The sequence below is a fragment of the Protopterus annectens genome, chromosome 4.part0, assembly GCF_019279795.1.
Source record: "Protopterus annectens isolate FY-2018-M chromosome 4.part0, PAN1.0, whole genome shotgun sequence".
Lineage (NCBI taxonomy): Eukaryota > Metazoa > Chordata > Ceratodontiformes > Protopteridae > Protopterus > Protopterus annectens.
The window spans coordinates 249,011,070-249,033,013 of NC_056733.1; the positions used below are offsets into that span (position 1 = coordinate 249,011,070).

Below are 21,944 nucleotides of genomic sequence, written 5' to 3' on the forward strand. Positions count from 1 at the left end.
GTAGAACTTGCAACACAAGGACTGCTCATCTCTAGGACACTGATAGGCAACTTGATGTCCAGAGGGGATGACATGCCTTGAACCATCTTTACTATGAAATGCCCCCAACCCCAGTTGGGAAGAGTCAATGGTCACAGTGACAACTGGGAATGGAAGGGTAAAAGGTCTGCCCAGGAACAGAATGGGCTTAAGCTACCAGAGAATATGAGGTTTGCAGACTGGGGTGAGTTTTATGGGAAATGAGAGGGGCCAATTAAGAATGGACCACTACACTGCCCGTGCACACTGAAAGATGTGCATAAAGAACCCTGCTAGAGGCACTAGAAGTATGGCAGCTGAAAAACCCCAGGGCCTGAAGTACTAAACGTGCTGGAGGAGATGGGTGGGGCAGTATGGTCTGAACTTTAAGTCTCATATGTAATGCAATGGAGAAGCTAGGAAGCCACCTGGGTTGTAGTGTTCAAGAGGGTGCCTATGAATGCCAAGGTCTGAAGTGGAACTAGGTTTAACCTGGTGTGATCTATCCAGATGCCCAAGGTGCTGGAAATCTGGAGCAAGTAGACCTTGGCTTGCAGGAGCTGATGCTTGGGTGGGGTTGTGAGGAACCAATTATGGATATATGGAAACACCTAGAATCCCTCGGGAGTCTCAAGTGAGTTACTACTACTGACGTGCATTTGGTAAACACCCTGGGGACTGTGGTGAGTGCAAATGGCAGTACTCAGATTGGCTCCCAGCCGAAAGACTAGAGGTCTCCTGGATCGTCTATCGATTTTTATGGGACAGTATGCATCCTGGAGATCTACAGAGCACATCCAAACATCTTTGCACAGTAAAGGCAGAATTGACTGAACTTTGACCATTTGGAACTTTGTCTTGTTTACAAGTTGGTTTAAGTTGCTTAGAACCAAAATGGCTCTTGGGTCCCCTGTTTTCTTTGGCACTAAAAAGAAGGAGTAGGTTCCAAATCCTATTTGGTTGAGAGGGACCACTTGGATGATTTTTATGCAGCAGCTTTTGTATCTCCTCAGCTGCATCTTCCGTTTGATTGGGTGGAACGTGGGAATGCGATTTTTGCCCTGGCATCAAGGTACAAAGAGAAACGACCCTGACTGCCTCCAGAGGCAGGCAGTCAGGCAACACTTTAGGAGCGCTTCAAAGACCTATCAGAGAAGTCTCTGAAGCCCTGATTTTGCAGAACCCCCTTTGCCTTGGGCGCAACATCTTCCACTGAAAGTTCCTCCTGTGGCTCTGAAATAATTATCCCCACGCAAAATTGTGGAAAGTTCCGAGATTTTCAGAACCACATCTTATTACTACCTCGTTCTTGGAGCTGGCTGGCCCTGCAGGACAGGTCTGATGGGCTCAGAACTCGGACCCAGCAAGGAGCGATGGGTAGGCTCCAAGATAAGAGGACGGTTCTCAGTGCAAAGAGAAACCCCTTTCTACTGCCTTGAAAGCAGACAGACCATGGGAAACCTCTCCTTCCCCTTCAGAGCCGAACCCCTTGATGGAGGCAGGTTGAGGCTGCCCCCAGATCTGAGCCTCATGGGGTGAATCTTATCTGAACTGTCCATGGCCAAGACTTCAAGAGGAAGGGTTGGATCTGAAAGCTGGAGCAGAACCAAACCGCTCAGACCCCGCAAAGACCTCTCAGATAAGAGGGTATCAGAACACAGCCAATCAGGGATACAGTCAAAGAGGGTACCCTTCTTGGATCCAACATCTAACCTCTCCAGGATCTTGTATCCCGGGACTCCAAAACCACAGGTTGGATCAGAGGTGACAGAATAGGTCTAGCAAGGGCACTCTAATCCATGAGGGAACGAAGCTGGCAAGACCCCCATCTGGATCTGAGCCCTGAGAAACGACTATCCTGTCCACATCTGTCAAACTCTGAAAATCTGGAAGACACCATGGACACTGGCCTGGAGTTTCTTTGACATGTTTGGAATAGTTGGGAGGGTAGGGCCGGCGATACATGTTTGAGTATGTACTCTGGTGACTGGCTCCTATTTGCAGGATCCCAGGGCCTAGAAACAGGTAGGTGGTGGATGGTAAAGGAGAGCTCACAAGGGAAGTCACTCCTATCAGATCTGAAACTATTCTGATATTGTCTGACGGCTCCGACAAAGCCCTCAGACTTTTGGAGGGCTCGTTTCCTCGATATTAAGGAAATGCGTGGAGCTTTAGAGACGGTCTGAACTCCAGAAGACGCAGAAAGTAAGCCTTTGAGAATTAACTTGTGCCTATCAGAAACAGCCCTGGGGTTAAAGGTGGCACAGATATTGCAAGAAACTGAGGTGATCAGGCAACCAGACAATAAATGCACTTCTTGCAGGCATCAGAATTAGGGACCTTATGCCCATAAGTGCGTTTCTTGAAACCGGTAGGTTTCTCAGACATTTTAATAACAGTATCTGCACAAAAGACTAGAACCTGAAAAGAGAGGTTAATAAAGTACTAAACTGCACACTTTATACTACAATTTTTTATATTATGCATATCTATAGATACACAAGGTTATAGAAAAGGTAAATATTTAAAGTACAACTGGGAAGATAAGAAAAAGTGCCAATAAAGTCACAGAGCAAGGAAGAACAGTAGGGATACAGAAAAAGAAATAAATGTTATCTATGGGGATACTTTAAGTGAGAACAATGAAAGCTTGTCTGAACTTATGTAACCTATTTGAATGATGTTTAGTATCCACAGATCACTGGTAGAGGGTCCAGTTCTAACAGAACATGGACAGTCTTCCTCCCAGCTTAGAGGGAGAGGAAGGTTGAGGGGTAAGGAATGGGGGCTGTGGGAAAGGGAGTGCCATGCAAGAGTTATGGCTGCTTCTTGACTGGTCCGTTTGCCACAGTCTTGGCTGCTGGTGCTATCTTCAGCTCCTTTCCCTACACAGTCTTCCTTAGCTAGGCTTAAACTGTGGGGGTGGGGGGCTGGAAAGGACCAATGTTTGGTAGGGTAATTTCGCTGAACCAAGGAGATTGGACCTGGAGGAAGTCTGACAGTCTGCATAGACTTGGCCTTATCCTCCATTTTCTTAGTTACAGCCTCAGCTTTTGGACCAGAGAGTCAGTTTTTGACCAATAGAGCATCTAGGAGACTGAATTCGACATGTTCAGGTAAGGAATGCTCCCTCAGTCAAGTATGTTTTTGAATGATGGATCCTGCGGTTGATGCCCTGCTGGAAGCTTCCAAAGCATCATACCCACAGTGCAGGTAGTGCCTAGCTACTTGAGAACAGGAGTTGCATAAATCCAGTAATTCTTTGGAGGGGGCCTTATTTTCAATCCCTATCAGTTTTTGTTTTATCTAGCAAAAATAGTTTCCTGGTACTTCACAATATGAAACCAGCAGTTCAAAGATGACAAAGGTAGCAGAGGTGTAGACTTTTTTCCTACACATGTCCTAGGCTCTGCTTTCCTTGCCTGTTAAAATATTTTTGAAGAACTAGCTTTTGCACCCTTAAGGTCCCGAGTCATCACTTCAGGATCTGTCACAGGGTTCTTAAAGTTGTTTGTGGAAATCTAGAACCCTGCAAAATCTGTCAGGTTTCCAAGTGGCATAAGAAGGGAGTCTGGTTAAGGAGAGTCCAGAAAGACATCTATTACCTCTAAGACTGGAGGAATGGTAAGGAGTTTATGTTCAGGAAGAAAGTATTGTTGTGTAAAATCTTAACACAACTTCAGATGTCCTCCTTTCCTATATGCTGCTGTATCCATAATATAAGGGAGTCTGCCTCTGGTAGACTCGTGTATGCCTGGCCGTTTTGCAAAAGATAGATGCTACTGTGAAGGTGCATGTGACGTCTTGCTTCTCTGAAGGTCAAAAAGACGTTTGGTACTAAACAGACATTCGGTACAAAACGGATGTCAGCATGCACCTACCTCAGAACTGTATGCCGCCAGAATCAGCGGCTATGGAGTGGGCACTCAGCAGTCAGGCAAGTGTCAGGGGGAAGGCAGAGTGGGAAACTATACTGCAGCATATAGAAGAGAAGGACATCTAAAGTTATGGTAAGATTTTACACAATACTATGTCCTTCTATTCATACGGTGTTGTATTCATAACATGAGAGAGTGCAAAAGCTCCAATTAAGATTTGGAGGGAGAAACAAGCACTTTCCACAAAGCCATGGACGGCTCTGGCAAAACCTGCTCTGACCCTAGAAATGTCCAACTTAATGTCTGGTGAATGCATGGACAGACGACCATGTAACTGGTTCTAAAATGGCAGCTGTATCTGAACCCTTAAAGAAAGCCCCAGAGGAGGACACTGCTTTAGTAGTGTGCACCTTTATTGGGAAGGGAAGCCTTCTGCCATGGGCTGTATAACAAATGGAAATAGTTTTAGAAATCCAGGAAGATATGGTTTGCTTGGAAACAGGGCGTCTCAGGGCTCTTGGGTGGTAGCAGACAAACAGCCTGTCCGATTTATGGATGGATTTGGTCTTGGCCAAATAGTATTGGAGTTGTCTATGTACATACAGGGAGTGGAAGATCCTTTCAGCAGAGTTTTGGGGTGAAGGGAAAAGGGTTGGAAGATAAAAGGCCTAATTCAAGGAAAGTTCATTAACTACTTTGGGCATGAAGTATGGGTTAGTACACAAACCCTATCTTTATGTAAAACTGTAAAAGGACAGGGGTCTATGAGGGCCTGCAGTTCAAAAATCCTTCTGGCTGAAGTAATTGCCAACAAGAGTATAGTTTTCCATATACAGTATTGGAGAGAACAGTCATTGGCTGTCTCAAAAGGTGATTGTGTCAACTTTTCCAGAACAAAATTTAGATCCCAAGGAGAAATGGGGCTTCTTTGGAGGACTAATGTGCAGAACCCCCTTCAAAAATAGCTTAACTTCTAGTCTAGAAGCCAGAGGTGGGATGAGTGGAAGGCATGCTGAGATGGCAGACAAATGGGTCTTAAATGAAGAATAAGAGGCCAGACCTCATCAATTCACAGGTAGGACAAAACCACTGGAGGTTCTACTGCCAGTGGTTGTAAATTTTGTTTCTGACACCAAACAGAAAACCTCTTCTACTTGGACAGATATGATTTTCTGGTAGGTGGTTTTCTGACCTGCTGCAGAACTTGAAGCACATCCTTTGTGCACAAGTGTTTGAAAAGAATCAATGCACCATCACCCACAAAGTACAGTTTTGTACCTACCATAAATGTAGATGTCCGATAGATATGCAGCTGCAGTCATAACATATGGGTTGTCCTGCCTCAGGCAGCCCTTGGTCGGCCGAATTCCAAAGTCTGGGTCCGGCGTCGGCTGGTGTCGCCTCCTCTCCGACGTCAGAACGGCTGGAGTATAAAGGCATCGGCCGATGCCATCTTCTTCAATGTTTCTTGCCCCAGATGCCAGGTGCCCTCCTAGGAAGGCTAAATTTGGTGAATGGATAAACAATTCCAGACATGCACAACAGTAATAAACAGATACACCATAGGAGGTACCCCCAGCTAATAGGAATAGGGGTAGTGGACCCATAAAGAAGGTTGCAGAGGGGTAGGAGGGTGGGATAATCCGACTGCAGTTGCATATCTATCGGACATCTACATTTATGGTAGGTACAAAACTGTACTATGTCCTTCAAGAATGCAACTGCAGTCATAACATATGGGTTGAATACCATAGCCAATCTGGGGGTGGTTGGAACTAAGAGTGATGGTGTAGCTAAAATGCCCTGCAGGACTGCCGAAGCAAAGCTTGCTCGGGATCTGGAGTATAAAGGCAGGTTGTAGTGCTTGGAAAATGTATGCACGGAGCTCCATGTAGCAGCCTCTAGAATGTCCTTTGTAGCCACTCCTCTTAGGAAAGCTGTGGATGTGGCTATAGCTCTGGTGGAGTGTGGCCTAATATTGGCTGGCACACCTTTTCCATGAAAAGAATAGCAGAATCTGATGCAGTGTCCAATCCATTTTGAAATTGTTTGTTTGGAGATTGCTTTTCCTTGTACTCCAGCAGCATAGGCTACAAACAGTTGGTCAGACTTTCTGGTGGCCTTAGTTCTGTCCAAGTAGTAGCGTAGTTGTCTGTGTATGTCTAAAGTATGCAGCAGTGCTTCCCCCCTGTTTTGAGGATTGGGGAAGAAGGTAGGCAGGTGAATGGCTTGATTTAGAGACACCCTGGAAATTACTTTTGGCATGAATGAAGGATTGGTTCTTAGAGAGACTCTGTCCTGATGAAAAATGAGAAAAGGAGGTACTGCCATGAGTGCCTGTATCTCCGAGACTCTTCTTGCTGATGTGATAGCCAATAGGAAAACCGTTTTCCATGAGAGAAATTGCATTTCTGAAGTTGCTGCTGGTTCAGAGAGGAAGAGTTCATTTTTCCAAGACGAAATTGAGGTCCCATGCAGGTACTGGCGGTTCCTGGGGGGGGGGTTTGATATTCTTTATCCCTCTCAGGAACTGTCTTAGCAAAGGATGTGAAAACACAGGTGGATCACAATTGTATTTTGCTGAGATTGCTGAGGCATGAATCTTTATGGAAGAATAGGAGAGACCAGTATGAAACATTTCTGCCAAGTATTCCAATATCTGAGGTATACTCAAGACTGTTGTATCCTGACCCCTGTTAGCATTCCAGATGATCTCTTCCACTTGGCTGAATAGGTTTTTCTGGTGGAAGGTCTGCGTGCTTCCAGTAAGATCTCTTGAACTTTTTTGGAAAGAGATGCAATGTTTTCAGGTTTTGATGAACTGTCCTGTAATTGTGCTTTGTTAGAAGCAGAGGCCATAGGGGCAGAGGCCACGGCTTGGTCCGAGTTATGCTCACAGCAATGGGTACCAGTGCTGCCTTGGCCAGTCTGGAGCTATCAAAATGCCTGATGGTTGTTCTGCTTTGATCTTCAGTATCACCTTGGTCAGCAGTGGTAGAGGAGGGAATGCATAAATTGTTAGGGAATTCCAGCTGAAGGAGAGAGCATCCGTTTTCCGGGCTAGAGAATGGTGGGTCCTTGTACAGAACTTTTCCAGGTAATGATTCATGTGAGAAGCAAAGATATCTATGTCCGGTCTTCCCCATGTCCTTGTTATTTGTGAGAAAATGTGAGGATGCAGCATCCATTCGTGTGGATCCAAAAAATTCCTGCTCAGCTTGTCCGCCAGAACATTGTCCTTGCCTGGCACAAACTGCCTTCCATGTGCGCCCCCCCCCCCATCCATGGTCTGAGGCGTCTGTTGTAATCATTTGATCTGCTTGAGGTTTGTTGAAAGGCATGCCTTTGTTTAATTGACTTGCTTGAACCCACCACAAAAATTCTCTTTGCAGACATGGAATGAGTGGGATTACGTCCTCTAGGCTTTGGCTGTGTTGGGACCATAAGCTTTTTAAATACCATTGCAGCTTTCTCATATGGAGTCTTGCCAAAGGTATCAGAAGAATGCAAGATGCCATGAACCCCAGGGCCTGCAGGATTTTCCTTGCAGTCAGCTGGGAGAACTTTGCTAGGCCTTTGAAGTACTCTGGTAACTGCTGCTGTTTTTCCTCTGTGAGATAAGCCATTTGTGTGTTTGTGTCCAGCTTGGCTCCTAGGAAAATAATTTGTTGGGATGGCAGGAGTCTTGATTTCTGAATGTTGACTGTGTATCCCAAGGCCTGTAGTAATTGAATGACATAGTCCAAGTTTGCAATCAAGGTTTGTTTGTTGTCTGCTTGTATGAGGCAGTCGTCCAGGTAGGGGTATATTTGAATACCCTGGAGTCTGCAGTGTGCCACTACTGATGCCAGGCATTTCGTGAACACTCTGGGCGCAGTAGATAAGCCAAACGGCAATGCTGAGAATTGATAATGCTCTGTCCCTGCAAGAAATCTGAGGTATCTTCTGCAGCTTTGTCTGATTGGGACATGCAGGTATGCCTCCTTGAGGTCCAGAGTGACCAGCCAAGACCCCTTGCCCAGCATGGGAAAGAGTTGCTGCAACATCAGCATTTTGAACTTTGGCACAATGAGATAAGTATTTAGAGTAGACAAGTCCAGTATAGGCCACCATTTGTTTTCCTTTCTTGGAACAAGGAACAGTCTTGAATAAAATCCCTGGCCTTGTTCCTGTGGAGGAACCTTTTCTATTGCATTTATGTTTAACAGCTTTGAAACTTGAATGAGTGCCTCTGCCCTTTGATGATGTGGCAGGTTTGGCATGCCTTGTCTTATTGGTAAAGTAAGAAAGTGGAATCTGTAACCTTTGTCTATTAAATCCAGAATCCAGTTGTCCTTGGTTAAGATATGCCAGTTTTTTTGAGAATAAGGATAATTTTCCGCCCAAGGGTGCTTCTCTTTGAGCCTTTGTAGGTGGTATGGAAAGTCAAGTTATTGTGGTTGTACTTGTGGTGCAGCTGGGCTGCCTGTGCCACTTCTTTGATTTGGTGGTTGCCACTGGCGGCCCCTGTGGGATCCTCGGTATTGCCCTCTACCTCGGCCACGCCTGTTTTTTCTCCTTTGAAACTTGTCAGAGTCTGGAAAGGACCAATTCTTTGAAGGCCAATTCCTGCTGAATCTGGGAGGCTGAACCTGGAGGAAATCTGACTGTCTGTACTGATTTAGCTTTTTCCTCAATGGACTTCAACACATCTTGTGCATTAGCACCAAAAAGCTTCTGTTTTTCTAAAGGTGCATCAAGTAACTTTACTTTAACATGGTCAGGCAGTGGCTATTCTTTTAACCAAGCATGTCTGCGTATAACAGCCCCAGTCATAGCTGCCCTACATGAAGCCTCCAATGCATCATAACCACACTGAAGAAAATGATTGTTAACCTGCTGAGTGTTATGTACTAGATCCTGCAATGCCTTAAAATCAGTAGACTCAGGGGAGGCTAGCTTTTTCTGTAAGTCATCCAGTAAAAAATCCTGGTACTGAAACATATGAAAAAGGCAGTTAAGTGACCTCATAGCCAGGGTGGTGGAGGTATAAACTTTTTTACCCCATCTCTCCAGGGATCTAGCTTCCTTATCCGCTGGCAGTGGATTCTTGGCAGTGGAAGTAGCCACTCCCTTGGGGCCCTGTGAAATTTTCTAGATCCACAGAATGGGCCTTAAATAGATGCTTGTGTGCGTCAGGGACCCTATAATGTCAGGCTTGACAGGAGCAGGAGGGAGAGAATCAGGGTTAGCACTGGAGTTGGAGAAAACATCATCCAGGACATCCATAACTGGAGGTATAGCTAAAGGCCTGTGCTGGGGAAGCTTGAGGAAGGTACGTAACCTTTTTCTGGAATCAGAGAATTCCTGGCCCTGCCATTTAAAATGCTCTCTCATGGAGTGTAGGACTTCACCGAACGAAAAATCCTCTGGAGGAGAGGCAGAGGGAATTGATTCCTCAGCATCAGAGTCCTCATAGGCCTGGGAAGGATTCTTCTTGGGTATCAGAATGCTCAGAATCCCCAGAGGCTTCCTCTGAAGAGAGGTTGCCGGCCTGCTCAGTTCTGGGCCTTTTCTCTGCAGGCGGCTGAGAACGTCTGTCTGGCTGAGGCTGAGACCCCCTAATAAGAGAAATTAGATCTGCAGCAAGAGACATGATCTGTTTATCAGAAGAGGGGGCCTGAGCAGTAGGTTTAGAATGGGCCTTGGCCTGGCTGGCAGCCTTAGCACGTGCAAAGGCCTTGATGGACATGGATACAGGAGGCCTAGCTGCCCCACGTGCTGGTGTAACCTTGTCCACAGGAATGGTGTCTGGTAGATCCAGAACCTCGGTTTCTGGAGGAAAGTCAACAACCGGCACCGGAGTGGACTCCGAGACCGAAGGACGAGTTACCGCTGTGTCGTTGGCCTGGAGCGGTTGGATTACCGCTTCCAAAGGGACCGAAGCACTTGCGGAGGGGGTTTAGGAGGAGTATCGGTGGATGACGCGGGCCGAGAATGTCGGTCCCGGTCCTTACGTTTTTTGGAAGATTGAGTTGTCGGTTGATCCGACGGCATGATATAAGCAAAAGAATCACCGAAAAAGTCTTCGGCAAATTCTGCCCGGCACCTGAGAGTGAGCAAGCACAGGCCAAGACGTCGTGGTCTGGGCCCAGGCAAGGCAGGCAACGAGAATGAAAGTCCTTATGAGGTATTTGTTTACCACAAGACAAACAATTATTAACTTTCTCAATTTGTTCTGACATCGGCTGAGGCAAGAAAAAATGTTCCCCAACGGGGTACGTAGCTTTTAGATGACTTCGGTACTGAAAACACAGGAGCTGACCGACCAGCACTTGCGAACTGCTTCTGCTTCGGGCACCGCGGCAAGAAAGACTTAAGATGGCATCGGCCGATGCCTTTACACTCCAGCCGTTCTGACGTCGGAGAGGAGGCGACACCAGCCGACGCCGGACCCAGACTTTGGAATTCGGCCGACCGAGGGCTGCCTGAGGCAGGACAACCCATATGTTATGACTGCAGTTGCATTCTTGAAGGACATCGTAAGGTTCAGTGTTGACAGTTGTGGGTGTATGAGTGTTCCCTTCTCCTGTGTGAGCTAGTCCATCCAGTGGGGTAACTTGTGGTGATTGCTTTGGCTAGACGGTGTAACAGAGGGAACCAACTGCCTTCGCCAACAGGGGGTCACCAACAAGATTTGTTGTTCTTTATGAATTTTCAGCAGAACTTTTTCTATGAGTGGGAAGAGGGGAAGCATAAGCGTGCATCCCCTTCCAAGAAAATGAAAGTGCATCCACCCTCCATGCTTCAGGATGTAGTACCCTGGAGCAGAGGGTTGGAGGATGTCTGTTCATGGGGGATGCAAACAGATCCACATCCGGAATACTCCATCGATTCACCATGTCCAGGAACACATCCCTGTTTAGCCTACATTTGTGTGACTGAGTCATGGTCCTGCTTAGCATATCTGCCATCACATTCTCTGCTGAAGGTATGCAGACGGCTAGAATGTTAACTTGCCTCTCTAGACTGACTAACTGTGCCTGTGGGCTGTACACATGTACAGATGTCACAGTTTTAGGAATTAGGTTATGAAAATTTAGTACTTTCATATTTTGGTAAATAATGTTGGTAGGGAGCAAGTAATTGTGCTGAGTAATACCTCATTTTGAAGAGGGTGTTAGTCCTTACATAAAAGAACTGTCTGTATGCTGTACTGAAATTGGTACACCTCGTTTGCTGTAGCATAGACTAGATCCAGGCCTGCTGAATCTAGCTGTTTGTATGCTTGTTGTTTTGCTTGTTATTTCCCTGAAACGCTAATTCCACCTAAAATGCGGCTTTTCAGTGCTTCTGTGGATCCTTAGTGATATCTGCATTGCTTACTGTACTTATTTCCTTGTTTCACTTGAAAGTTACTGTGTCGTTTTTGCATTTAAGTTACCTGTAACACACTGCATTTAAGTTAACTGGCACTTGCTCACTAAGTCAGCACTAAAAAATTAAAAGCACTACACCCTCACAAACTCCTCTTGAGTACCTTGTTCCCCATTGGCCTTTTTTTCAATTATAAAGGAATTCCCAATACTATTGCACGGATCTGATAGAGGGGGATCTGGACCTCTTTCTCGATTATGGCTCCGTTAACGGTATCGGAGCCGAGAAAGTTTTATCAGCCTCGGCTCCAGCCGGAGCCGAGGTAACAGTATGAGGCTTAGAAACATCGGCTCCAGTCGGAGCCGATGTCGAAGCCGACTTATTCTTCTCAGCAGTGGACTCTGGAGCAGGAGCAGACTGTTTGGAAGTTTTTGAAGGCTTCCCCGACACAGACTGAGTCGGGGGGCCTTCAGGCTTTAATAAGCCCCGCAAGATAAGCTTATTCTTGCGTTCCTGCAGGACTCTAGGGCTAAACCCATGACAAAAAGCACAAGAGTCCTGCAGGTGCAAAGGCCCCAGGCAATACAAACAAGAAGTGTGACCGTCTGCCAGAGACATCTTCTGACAGCACGAGTCACACTTCTTGAAGCCTGAGACCTTGTCTTTCGACATAGTAAAGAGAGAGCCTAACACACACAAACACACTACAGACACTATCTTTAGGAAACTATTAAAATAAATTAAGGCTAAGCCACAAACACACACACACAAGCCCTTACAAAAAAACTAATTTAGTAAAGGACTAGGGGGAGGGAAGGGGCCGAAGGCCTAAAATAAGGGAAAAAAGGAAAAGGGGCTCGACAAACAGGGGTCGATTTATCTAAATTTTTAAATTAAACTGAAAAGTTATGAATCAAAATTAAAAAGGGTTTTAAGAAGTACCTAAATGTAAAAGTGTAACTAACCTGCCTGAGCCGGTAGAAAACGCACCTCGTCAGCTATAGCGGCAAACGAGATCGGAGTAGTTACCGCCTAGCATTGTGGGATATAGGGGAGCCTCGAGCCGGTGGAATTAGCTCTCAAGCTTTAGTATTGGCCGAGTCGGAGCCAACCCATCCAGCAAGAATGAAGGCGAGATTGACAACTTAACATATCTGCCTAAGCAGCAGAGACCTCCAAAGCAGACACCCAAGCAACCGTTACCCCATAACAAAACACGTGCAACACATAGCTCACAAAGCCAGTGTGCCGAACAGTCACAGCCCTTAAGGCTAAACAACACACCTGATACATTTGTAATAGGTGACCCTATCCGTCAGGCACACTGACATCCCGCTCACCAGGCTGAACAAGAAGGTCACGGTGAGCTGCCTGTCGGGCACTAGGATCCACCAACTAACAAGCACTCAGGTCACTCCAAGGCAAGTACAAATATGACTCAGTCATTGTCCATGCTGGTGTGAATGACCTGAGACGTACCTCCCTGGACTACATGGAGAGACAGAGGAGCTCTCTGAGCATGTAGCCCAGGCCGGTATGACCCTGACCTTGAGTAGCATCTTACCCTCACCAAGAATGATGCCAAAATATGAAGACAAGATGATCAATTTCAACAATTGGCTTAAGTATTGGTGTCATTCAATGGGGATCCAATGCCTGTCAGCCTGGGATGACATGCTCGACAAGCCACGATGCTTCGCTAGGGATGGTTTGCACCTGTCACCCCTGGGCTTTCGGACATTGGCAAAAGCTCTTGCTGCTTCCCCCATAGTGCCTTTTTTAGGCAAGGCTCAAAAGACAAACCCACCTCCATAGGTATCACAAGGGATAAGAAACTAAGAGTAATGCTACTCAACGCCAGAAGTCTAAACCTCAAGATGCACGCACTCGAAACTCTCCTTAGCATGGAGAACATCGATATCTGTGCAGTAACAGAAACCTGGTTCAAGGCTCCCGAGAGCATCCCAGCACTACCAGGTTATACCTCATACCATGCTTTTCGGCCCCAAAACTTGGACCGAACCACAAAAGGAGGGGGAGTATCAATATTCAAAGATACCCACACCTCCAGTTTGGTGGCACAGCACGAAGCATCAGAGACTATCCATGTGCAACTAACAGTGGGTAAAACTGCCTTCCAGTTTATAGCCTGCTACAGACCACCCTTCCAAACCCAGGAACCCCACTCTGCCTTCCTGAGAACACTGGAAAATATGAAGGTCTCTCCAAACACCATTATATTGGGCGACTTCAACTACCCAAACAGACTGGGAGCATTACTCTAGCTCCAACACCCTAGCTCAAAGGTTCCTAGAATTTATAAACTCAAATGCTATGAAACAACTTACCACTCCCACAAGAGGGGAAAACATATTGGACCTGATCACCAACATGGGGACTCTATGCACCAGACCAGAAGTGTATACCTCACTGGGAAATTCAGACCATAAACTAATCTCACTGGATATTCACATCCCGACCCCACCCCCTGCTCAGAAAACCACAGTGAAAAACTTCTCTAAAGCAAATTTCACACTCCTCAGAACAGAGGTGGAATCCTTCAAAGCCCCCGGGCCTGTGGAAAATACGGCCCAGACCGCAGAATCTATTTTATAAACGCATTATATGAACACCTTCAGGAATGCATGGATCATGCAATCCCAAATAAAACCAAGACCCAATCCCCCAAAGGCATACGTCCTGTCTGGTGGACCCCAGCCATAAACAAACTATACAATAGAAGGAGGAAGCTACTACATGATAGAGCAAAATCCCAAAAAGGGAAGGCATCTCTGATCAGTATTGGCAAAAAACTACGGGCACTCATACAATCGTCTAAGGCCAGCTTCGAGAGAAAAACTGCACAGGACACTAAGGATAATCACAAGGCTTTCTTTAGTTATGTTAAAAACCTAGGTGGGAATTCCCAGATATGCTCAGAATTAGACCAAAATGACAAAAAATACACCAAACCCACAGACATTGCCAACATCCTAGCTGACAGGTTCAGCGTAAACTCCTCCCCCCCTCCCCACCAAAAGGGCAAATACCTATCCCAGCAGAGTGCTGCCCCCCTGACATCTCAGATGCTCAGGTAAGAGCCGCCCTCTCCCAAAGCAGAAAACACAGCATCAATGGGACCAGACAGTGTCCTGGGCTGCGTCCTACATGAACTCCAAGAAGAGCTAAACCCAAACATAAAACTACTGTTGAAGCTCAGCCTTACTACAGGATATGTACCCAAAGAGTGGCGTACAGCAACAGTGGTCCCTCTCCACAAAGGTGGTGCCTCAACGGATCCCGACTAGCCTGGTCTGCAAAGCTATGGAAAGGATCATCATGGACCTCATAAATAAAGATATTGGGGACCTACAGACACTGGATCCTATCCAGTTCGGCTTTAAGGGCAGATCCTGCCTCTTAAACCTGGTCGATTTCTTTGAAACAGCCACCAAGGCCATTGACTAGGGGAAGGTGGTCCACACAGCCTACCTGGACCTCACAAAAGCCTTCGATACAGTACCCTACTCGGGCATTATAGATAAGCTCACCAGCTTAAATATAAACCCCTATGTCACTAGACGGGTTGCAAACTGGCTCAAGGACAGAACCCACATGGTTAGAATTGCTGGAGCCATGTCAGACTCCAAACCAGTTACAAGTGGCGTCCCACAAGGCTCAGTCCTGGGACCTCTCTTGTTCGGTATATATTTCTCTGAGGTACAGGCCAACACAGAAGGACTGTGGCTGACCAAGTTCGCAGATGACTGCAAACTGGGCGCCATAATCGACTCTCCAGCCGACACAAGCATCCTCCAAAAGGGCCTCATAGAAACAGACAACTGGTGTCAGAGCCATGGCCTCAAGCTAAACGCCAAAAAGTGTAGAGTCATCCCCTTTGGCAAAAACAAAGTGCCCACAAATTACCACATAGGTGGTAATCCATTAAGTACAGAAGTAGTAATTAGGGACCTGAGGACCCAAGTTGATAGCAATCTCTCATTTGACAACCACGTGGCCAAAGTGGTTAGAAAAACATTTTATATAGCCCACCTAATCACGAAGGGCTTCACATCTAGATCAGGGGAGGTCATCGTGCCTCTAACTCATCCCTCATCAGGCCCATAATTGAGTACAATGCCCCTTTTGGGATGTACCTTACCAGACACCTGCAGCAACTGGAAAGACCCCAAAAGTACCTCACCAAGAGGATCAAAGGGCTCAAACAGATGCCATATGCTGCCCGGTTAAAGAAACTCCAGCTCTACTCAGTGGCATACCGCCTGCTCAGAGGCGATCTGTGCCTGACGTATAAAGCCATGTCCAACCCGGAATTAATGGACATGCTGCACCGCAGAAAATCCAAATCCCATCGAGTTACGCACTCGACAGACTTGAACGTCAGCATTGAAATAAATAGGACATGCTGGAGGGACAGATTCATAACCCAGAGGCTCCCTTCACTCTGGAATAAAATCCCAGTCCAGGTTAGGCAGAGTCCCTCATTGACTCTCTTCAAGAGGAATCTTGATGAGTGGATGGGAGATCGTAGGTTTACCCCGGGTATCACTGTTATAACCTCGAAAAAGGGCATAGCAAAATTAATTTAAAAAGGGTGGCGAAAGCCAAACACACTCTGGCTAGGCTTATAAATACCCTAGGGCAGATAGCCTAGTATGAACCTATGAACCTATATATCGGTGTTTAGGGCGTATGTTATAGAAACTGATTTTTTTTTTCATATTTTTGTAAAGAACTTTGCAAGGGAGCATGTCAAAATGCCAAGTAATACCTCATTTTGAAGACAATATTAATAGTTACAGCATGGCAAAAGAACTGTCTGTATGCTGTATACACATACAGGTATCACCATTTAGGTCTTGGAAATTATGATTTTTTAATGTTTTGGTAAATAACTCTGCAAGGGATCATGTCAATGTGCCAATTAATACGTCATTTTGAAGTCAGCATTACTCCTTACAACGTGGTAAAAGAACTGTTTGCTGTACACATATACAGCTATCAGTTTTAGTCTTGTAGGGGGTATGGAAATTAAACATTTGCCATATTTCTCATTATTATGCCCATATCTTTGCAAGGCAACATGGTGACGACACATTATGCATCATTTGAAGCTTACATTGAGCCACACAACTTATATTCTGTGTAGTCTGTTACAGGTGACATTACGCTTCATCAATTATGACAAATATATTAATTTCTGTGAATGGTGGTACAGTGGTAGCGCTGTGCCTTCTGTGTGGAGTCTGCATGTACTCCCTGCGGTAGAGTGGCCTCCGTAGGTTGGGCGTCAGGCTGGCAACTCGGCACCATAAAAAATCTGCCAATCATTAGCAGATCGGAGTTAATTACAAATTTTATGAGTCTGCATGGTACACACATCAAGATATTGCAATTTGTTTTACCAGAAAGGTAAAAAAATATGCATAACACATCAGCATTATTTGGCAAATATTTAAAAATGACCAAGATATGCACTGTCAACTTATGCATTTACATTTTTAGTCTAGCTCTTATGGTTAGAGTTATGAACATTTTTTTTTTCCTGTATGGTATTTCAAATGGATTATCTGAAAATAAGCTCGGGCTGCACTGTTGTTTCTATGGTGGAAGGAGGCAGGCAACATTTTCTGAGCTGCTCTGGAGTGAATGAGTTAATGTGTACAGGTTTGAACAAATATCAAAGTCAGTACAGCAATGTTGACAAATACATCAAAAATGTAAATAATGTGCCCATAATTTTTTTTTTTTATACATTTTGAGCTATTCTACCAGGACTCCCTATACAGAGACTTTGGTTTAATGGGTTCTTCACAGTCAGCATAAAGAACAAACAAAATGCAATTCATTTAACATTCTTACCTCCGCGCATAAGGGGTAAAAGTCCACGTGCAGAAAGCAAGCCCTTACGCATATTTTGGGCACGCTTTCTTTTTGACATTTCTGCTTTCAAAGGTTTTCCATGTAGTTCCTTACCTATAATAAACGGGAAATAAAACAGCATTAACTTTTGAGAACCCCCCCCCCCATTTTTTTACCATCAAAAGTGACAAACACTTGCAGAATTCTTCCTTATATTGCCATATCACAAAAAACCTGTACATCTCCAGCACAATTTCAGAGAGGTACTGATACACGTTTTGGCAAACGTGAGATTTTGACAGTGCCAACAGTAGACTACGCTCTTTAATACATGATTTACTATAAACAAAAACGGTTTAATATTGTTTATTCGATCAGAAAAACATTTTCCGTTCAAACGAATGGCAATACTGAAAAAAAAAAAAAAGTACAATGTTGAAACAAATGCTAAACGTATTTGACTACACATTGTTGTTGAAAACACGTGATAGCCGTATAGGAGCGGATGTAAATGAAACTCCTATACAGCTATCATGTTTTTGCAGGGGGGCTTCACCCCCCCCCCCCACAACATATATATTCCAACTCCAAGACTACACTTACAGTGGGGATGTGGATGAATTTCCACTCCTCAGTCTAACATGATTTCCGTGCAGATAGTCTATTTCCAGTTATGCAAATGCAATTGTGCATTCGCGTAAGTGGAGTAGACTATCTGGTGCAAAAGTGCTTGTGCGTTCCACATTTTTCGGCACACTGCAGCAGATAGAATGTCGTTCGCACAAACAATAGTAAACCAACAAAAACTGTTACTTGCCATAATAGATTCCTATTTTCTTAATAGATTCCTATTTTCTTCTGTCTCAACCCATGGGAATACTGGATTGGAGGCTGGCAAACATGGCAAACATGTTTCGCAGGCTGAAGTTCCTCCCCCATAATGCCCTACTAATCATACTGTCCTCAGAGTCTGTCCCCAACTAGTGACTATGGACTCTGAAAAGGGAATACTACGTACTGGACAAAGTAACGTAAATTAAACAGAGCAACCATGAAGCCTAATGAGCTGGTTCAAATGGAGCAATTGTTCATTTTTCCAAGACAAAGATCAAGGATAAGCCACCTATTTTCCAAGAGACTTGGTTTGCAACACCACTTTCAAAAGCATTTTCACATGGGAATGCATTGAAAGAGGGATATTCACAGGCATAAATGCTGAAACAGCCAACAAGTGTACCCTGACAGAAGTGTGAGAAATGCCAGGGGATGACTCCACACCACACAAATACTGCAGAAAGTACAGTTGTGTACACTTACCATAAATGCAGTATTCACTGTTGCAGTCATCACACTTGGGTTATCTGCCTGCAGGTCGCCCTCAGTCGGCCCAAATACCGGAGTCTAGGGATTTCTGCGTCGGATGCTGTTGCCTCTTCCATGATGTCAGGGGTATAAAACATGCAGCCAATGCCATTACATCAGTTTTTCTTGCCCCAGATGTCAGGAGCGCCCAAAATAGGAAGCAATTACATGGAGTGAACACCTCCAGTAAAATGTAAATTCTATTGCCACAAGATATGACCAAAAAAGAGGATAGGTAGAAAGTATAGAAAAGTCATGGGGTTGGAGGGAGGGTAACCAGGACTGCAACAGTGAATACACTCAAACATCTACTTTTATGGTAAATGTACACACAACACAACTGTACTATGTTCTTCGTGTTTCACTGTTGCAGTCATCAAACTTAGGTTGATTCCCAAAGCTGAGAAAGGGTGGAGGCAGTCAAGAAGTATTAGGGCTGGCTGGTTAGCAGGCCTTACAAGACTGCTGTGGCAAATCCAGCTCTGGATTTAGAAAAGATAGGCAAGTAGTAATGCTTGGTGAAGGTGTGCACGTAACTCCAGGTTGCAGCTTCCAGGATGTCCTGGTAGCCCTAGTGGAATGAGTTCTGATCCCCTGTGGGGTAGGTTTTCCATGGTGTTTGTAGCAGATATGGATGCTGTGTGCTATCCATTTGGAAATGGTTTGCTTTAAAATGGCCTTGCCCTCTGCCCCTGCAGCAAAGTTGACTAGCAGCTGGTCAGATTCTTCTGAAAGGTTTAGTCCTGTCAAGGCAGAACCTGAGCTGTCTGTGCACGTCCAGGTAGTGCAGGATCCTTTCCCCTTTATTCTGAGGATTAGGAAAAAAGGCCTGGGACCAGGCAAGAGTGGGAGCTCTCCTTTTGGGTCTTAAATATTTATCTCCTCTCAGGAACTGTTTGATCAGAGGGTGAGAGAAGAGGGGTGGCTCAGTATTGTAATGAGCCGAGATGGCAGAGGCATTAAACTTTGGAGGGGCTCTGCTAGATAATCTAGGATTTGAGTTAAGGTGGGCATGGCTGTGTCTCCTTTCGTTGAGACTGGCTCCAAGAACAGTACATTTTTCACTTTTCTGAATAGGATTTTCTATTACTAGGCCTCCTGGCCTCAAGGATGACATCCAGCACCTGTTTGCTGAGGGTTGCTGGTGATGTATTCAGGGAATAAGCCAGGCTGCCAGGTTCAGGGTTTGCACCTCAGATGCAAAATCTGTCCCTCCTGCTGGGACAGCAGAGAGGGGGTCTGATGTAGGGGCCAGGTTGGCACTGCTGTCAGACTGTATAGGAGTGGGTACCAGTGTTGGTGTGGCCAGTCTGGTGCAATAAGGATTGTCCTTGGCCTGTCCTGTTTGATCTGGAGTAGTTTTGAGAGGAGGGGCAGAAGGGGAAGGCATAGATTGAGAGGTTTTCCCAAGTAAAGGATACGGCATCTACTTTCCATGCTTGGCTGTGGGGAGTTCGGATGCAAAATTTGCTCAACTGATGGTTCTGGGGGGAAGCAAAAAGGTCCACTTCTGGTGTCCTCACTTGTGGATTAGAAGTTTGAATGAGTTGGGCTACAGTTTTCACTCGTGAGGGTCCATAAGTAGTCTGCCAGGGAATTTTGTTTACCTGGCAGGAATTGAGCTCGCAGAGCAATGGCTAACCTGTAGAATGGGTAGGAATGAGTGCACCCCTGCTTGTTTATGTACCACATAACTGCGGTGTTGTCTATCAAGAGTTGTCCTGGAAGGATAAGGTATTTGAAGGCTGTCAGTGCATTCTGTACAGCTAACATTTCTTTTTGACAGACATGCAGGTGAATTTGTCCTGGGCTCCATTTGCTTTGAATGCATTTGCCTGCCATGTGAGACCCAATACATAGTCTGATGAGTCTGTTGTCAGGATTTGGGCGGCAAAGGGTTGAGTGAAAGGGAGTCCCCTTGTTGTGGTTGCAAGCCTCTGCCCACCAAAGGATCTATGTCCATAGCCAAGGAATGATAGGAGTCACTGTTTCCAGGTGCTGAGAATGTTGACACCAGAGACTTTTTAAGTACCACTGAAGTTACCTCATATGCAGTCTTGCATATGGAATTAGGAGAATGCATGAGGCCATAAACCCTAGGGCTTTCAGTATTTTTCTTGCAGACAGCTGGGTTTGGGTGGCCAGTAGTTTGAAGTAAAATTGTCAAATAAACCTGTTTTTCTGGAGTGAGGAATGCCATCTGGGAAGTAGTGTTCAAGCTTTCTCCCAGGAATACAATCTTTTGGTTGGGTACCAGATGTGATTTCTTTTCGCTGATGGTATACCCCAGAGAAGTTAGGAGCCTCTTTACAAATGTCAGGCGCTGAAGTAGCAATTCCGGACTGTCTGCCTGCAGTATGCAATGGCTGGAGCCAGACACTTTGTGAATACCCTGGGCGCAGTAGATAAGCCAAAGGGGAGTGCAGAGAACTGATGGTGCATAGAGCCTGACCTGAAAAGTAGATATTTCCTGCAAGATTCCCTTATGGGGATGTGCAGATGAGCTTCTTTTAAGTCTAGGGGGCAACCAGGAGTCCTTGGCTAGCATAGGAAGCAGCTTCTGGAGTGTAAGCACTTTGAATTTTGGTACCACCAGAAAGGTGCTGAGAATTGACATATCCAGGCTAGGGTGCCAGGAGTTCTCTTTCCTGGGTACCAGGAACAGTCTGGAGTAGAAAAGTACAGTTGTGTACACTTACCATAAATGTAGATGTTAGAGTGTATTCACTGTTGCAGTCATTACATTTGGGTTATCTGCTTGCAGGTAGCCCTCAGTCGGCCTGATTAACAAAATCTTGGGTCCTGCGACAGTTGCTGTCTCATCTTCCATGACGTCAGGTAGTCAGGGGTATAAAGCATGCAGCAGACACCATAAGTCAATTTTTCTTGCCCCAGATGTCAGGTGCCCCCATAACGGGAAGCAATTAAATATAAGGTTACACCTCCAACAAAAAGCAAATACACCAGAAAGCTTAAGTATAGAAGAGAGGTATAGCCAACAGAAGTCAGGGGGCTGGAGGGAGGGTAACCAGGGCTGCAACAGTGAATACACTTGAACATCGACATTTATGGTAAGTGTACACAACTGTACTATGTTCTTCATGTTTCACTGTTGCAGTCATTTGGGTAGAATCCCAAAGCTATGGTTGGGAGGATGGATTTATACAGCATTAGGAGCAGCTATGAGGCCATGCAGGACAGCAGTGGCAAAGCCAACTCTGGATTTAGAGAAGAGAGGTAAATGGTAATGTTTGGTGAATGTATGAACTGAGCTCCAGGTAGCAGCTTCTAGAATGTCCCTGGTAGGAACCCCTCTAGGAAAGGCTGCAGAAGATGCAGACCTGGTGGAATGAGACCTGATCCCCTTGGGGATAGGTTTACCATGGTGCATATAGCAGAAACGAATACAATGGCTTATCCATTTGGAAAAAGTCTGCTTTGAAATAG

The 21,944-nt window shown here is 45.4% G+C and overlaps 1 protein-coding gene across 1 annotated transcript in view; it reads right to left on the minus strand.

The window, feature by feature from the left end:
• EWSR1 (EWS RNA binding protein 1) overlaps positions 1-21,944 on the minus strand; it is a 654,399-nt gene that overhangs the window by 387,854 nt on the left and 244,601 nt on the right. The window contains exon 5 of the mRNA XM_044068243.1: positions 17,136-17,249. Coding sequence (XP_043924178.1) covers positions 17,136-17,249 — 114 coding nt within the window. The remainder of the gene's footprint in view (positions 1-17,135; positions 17,250-21,944) is intronic.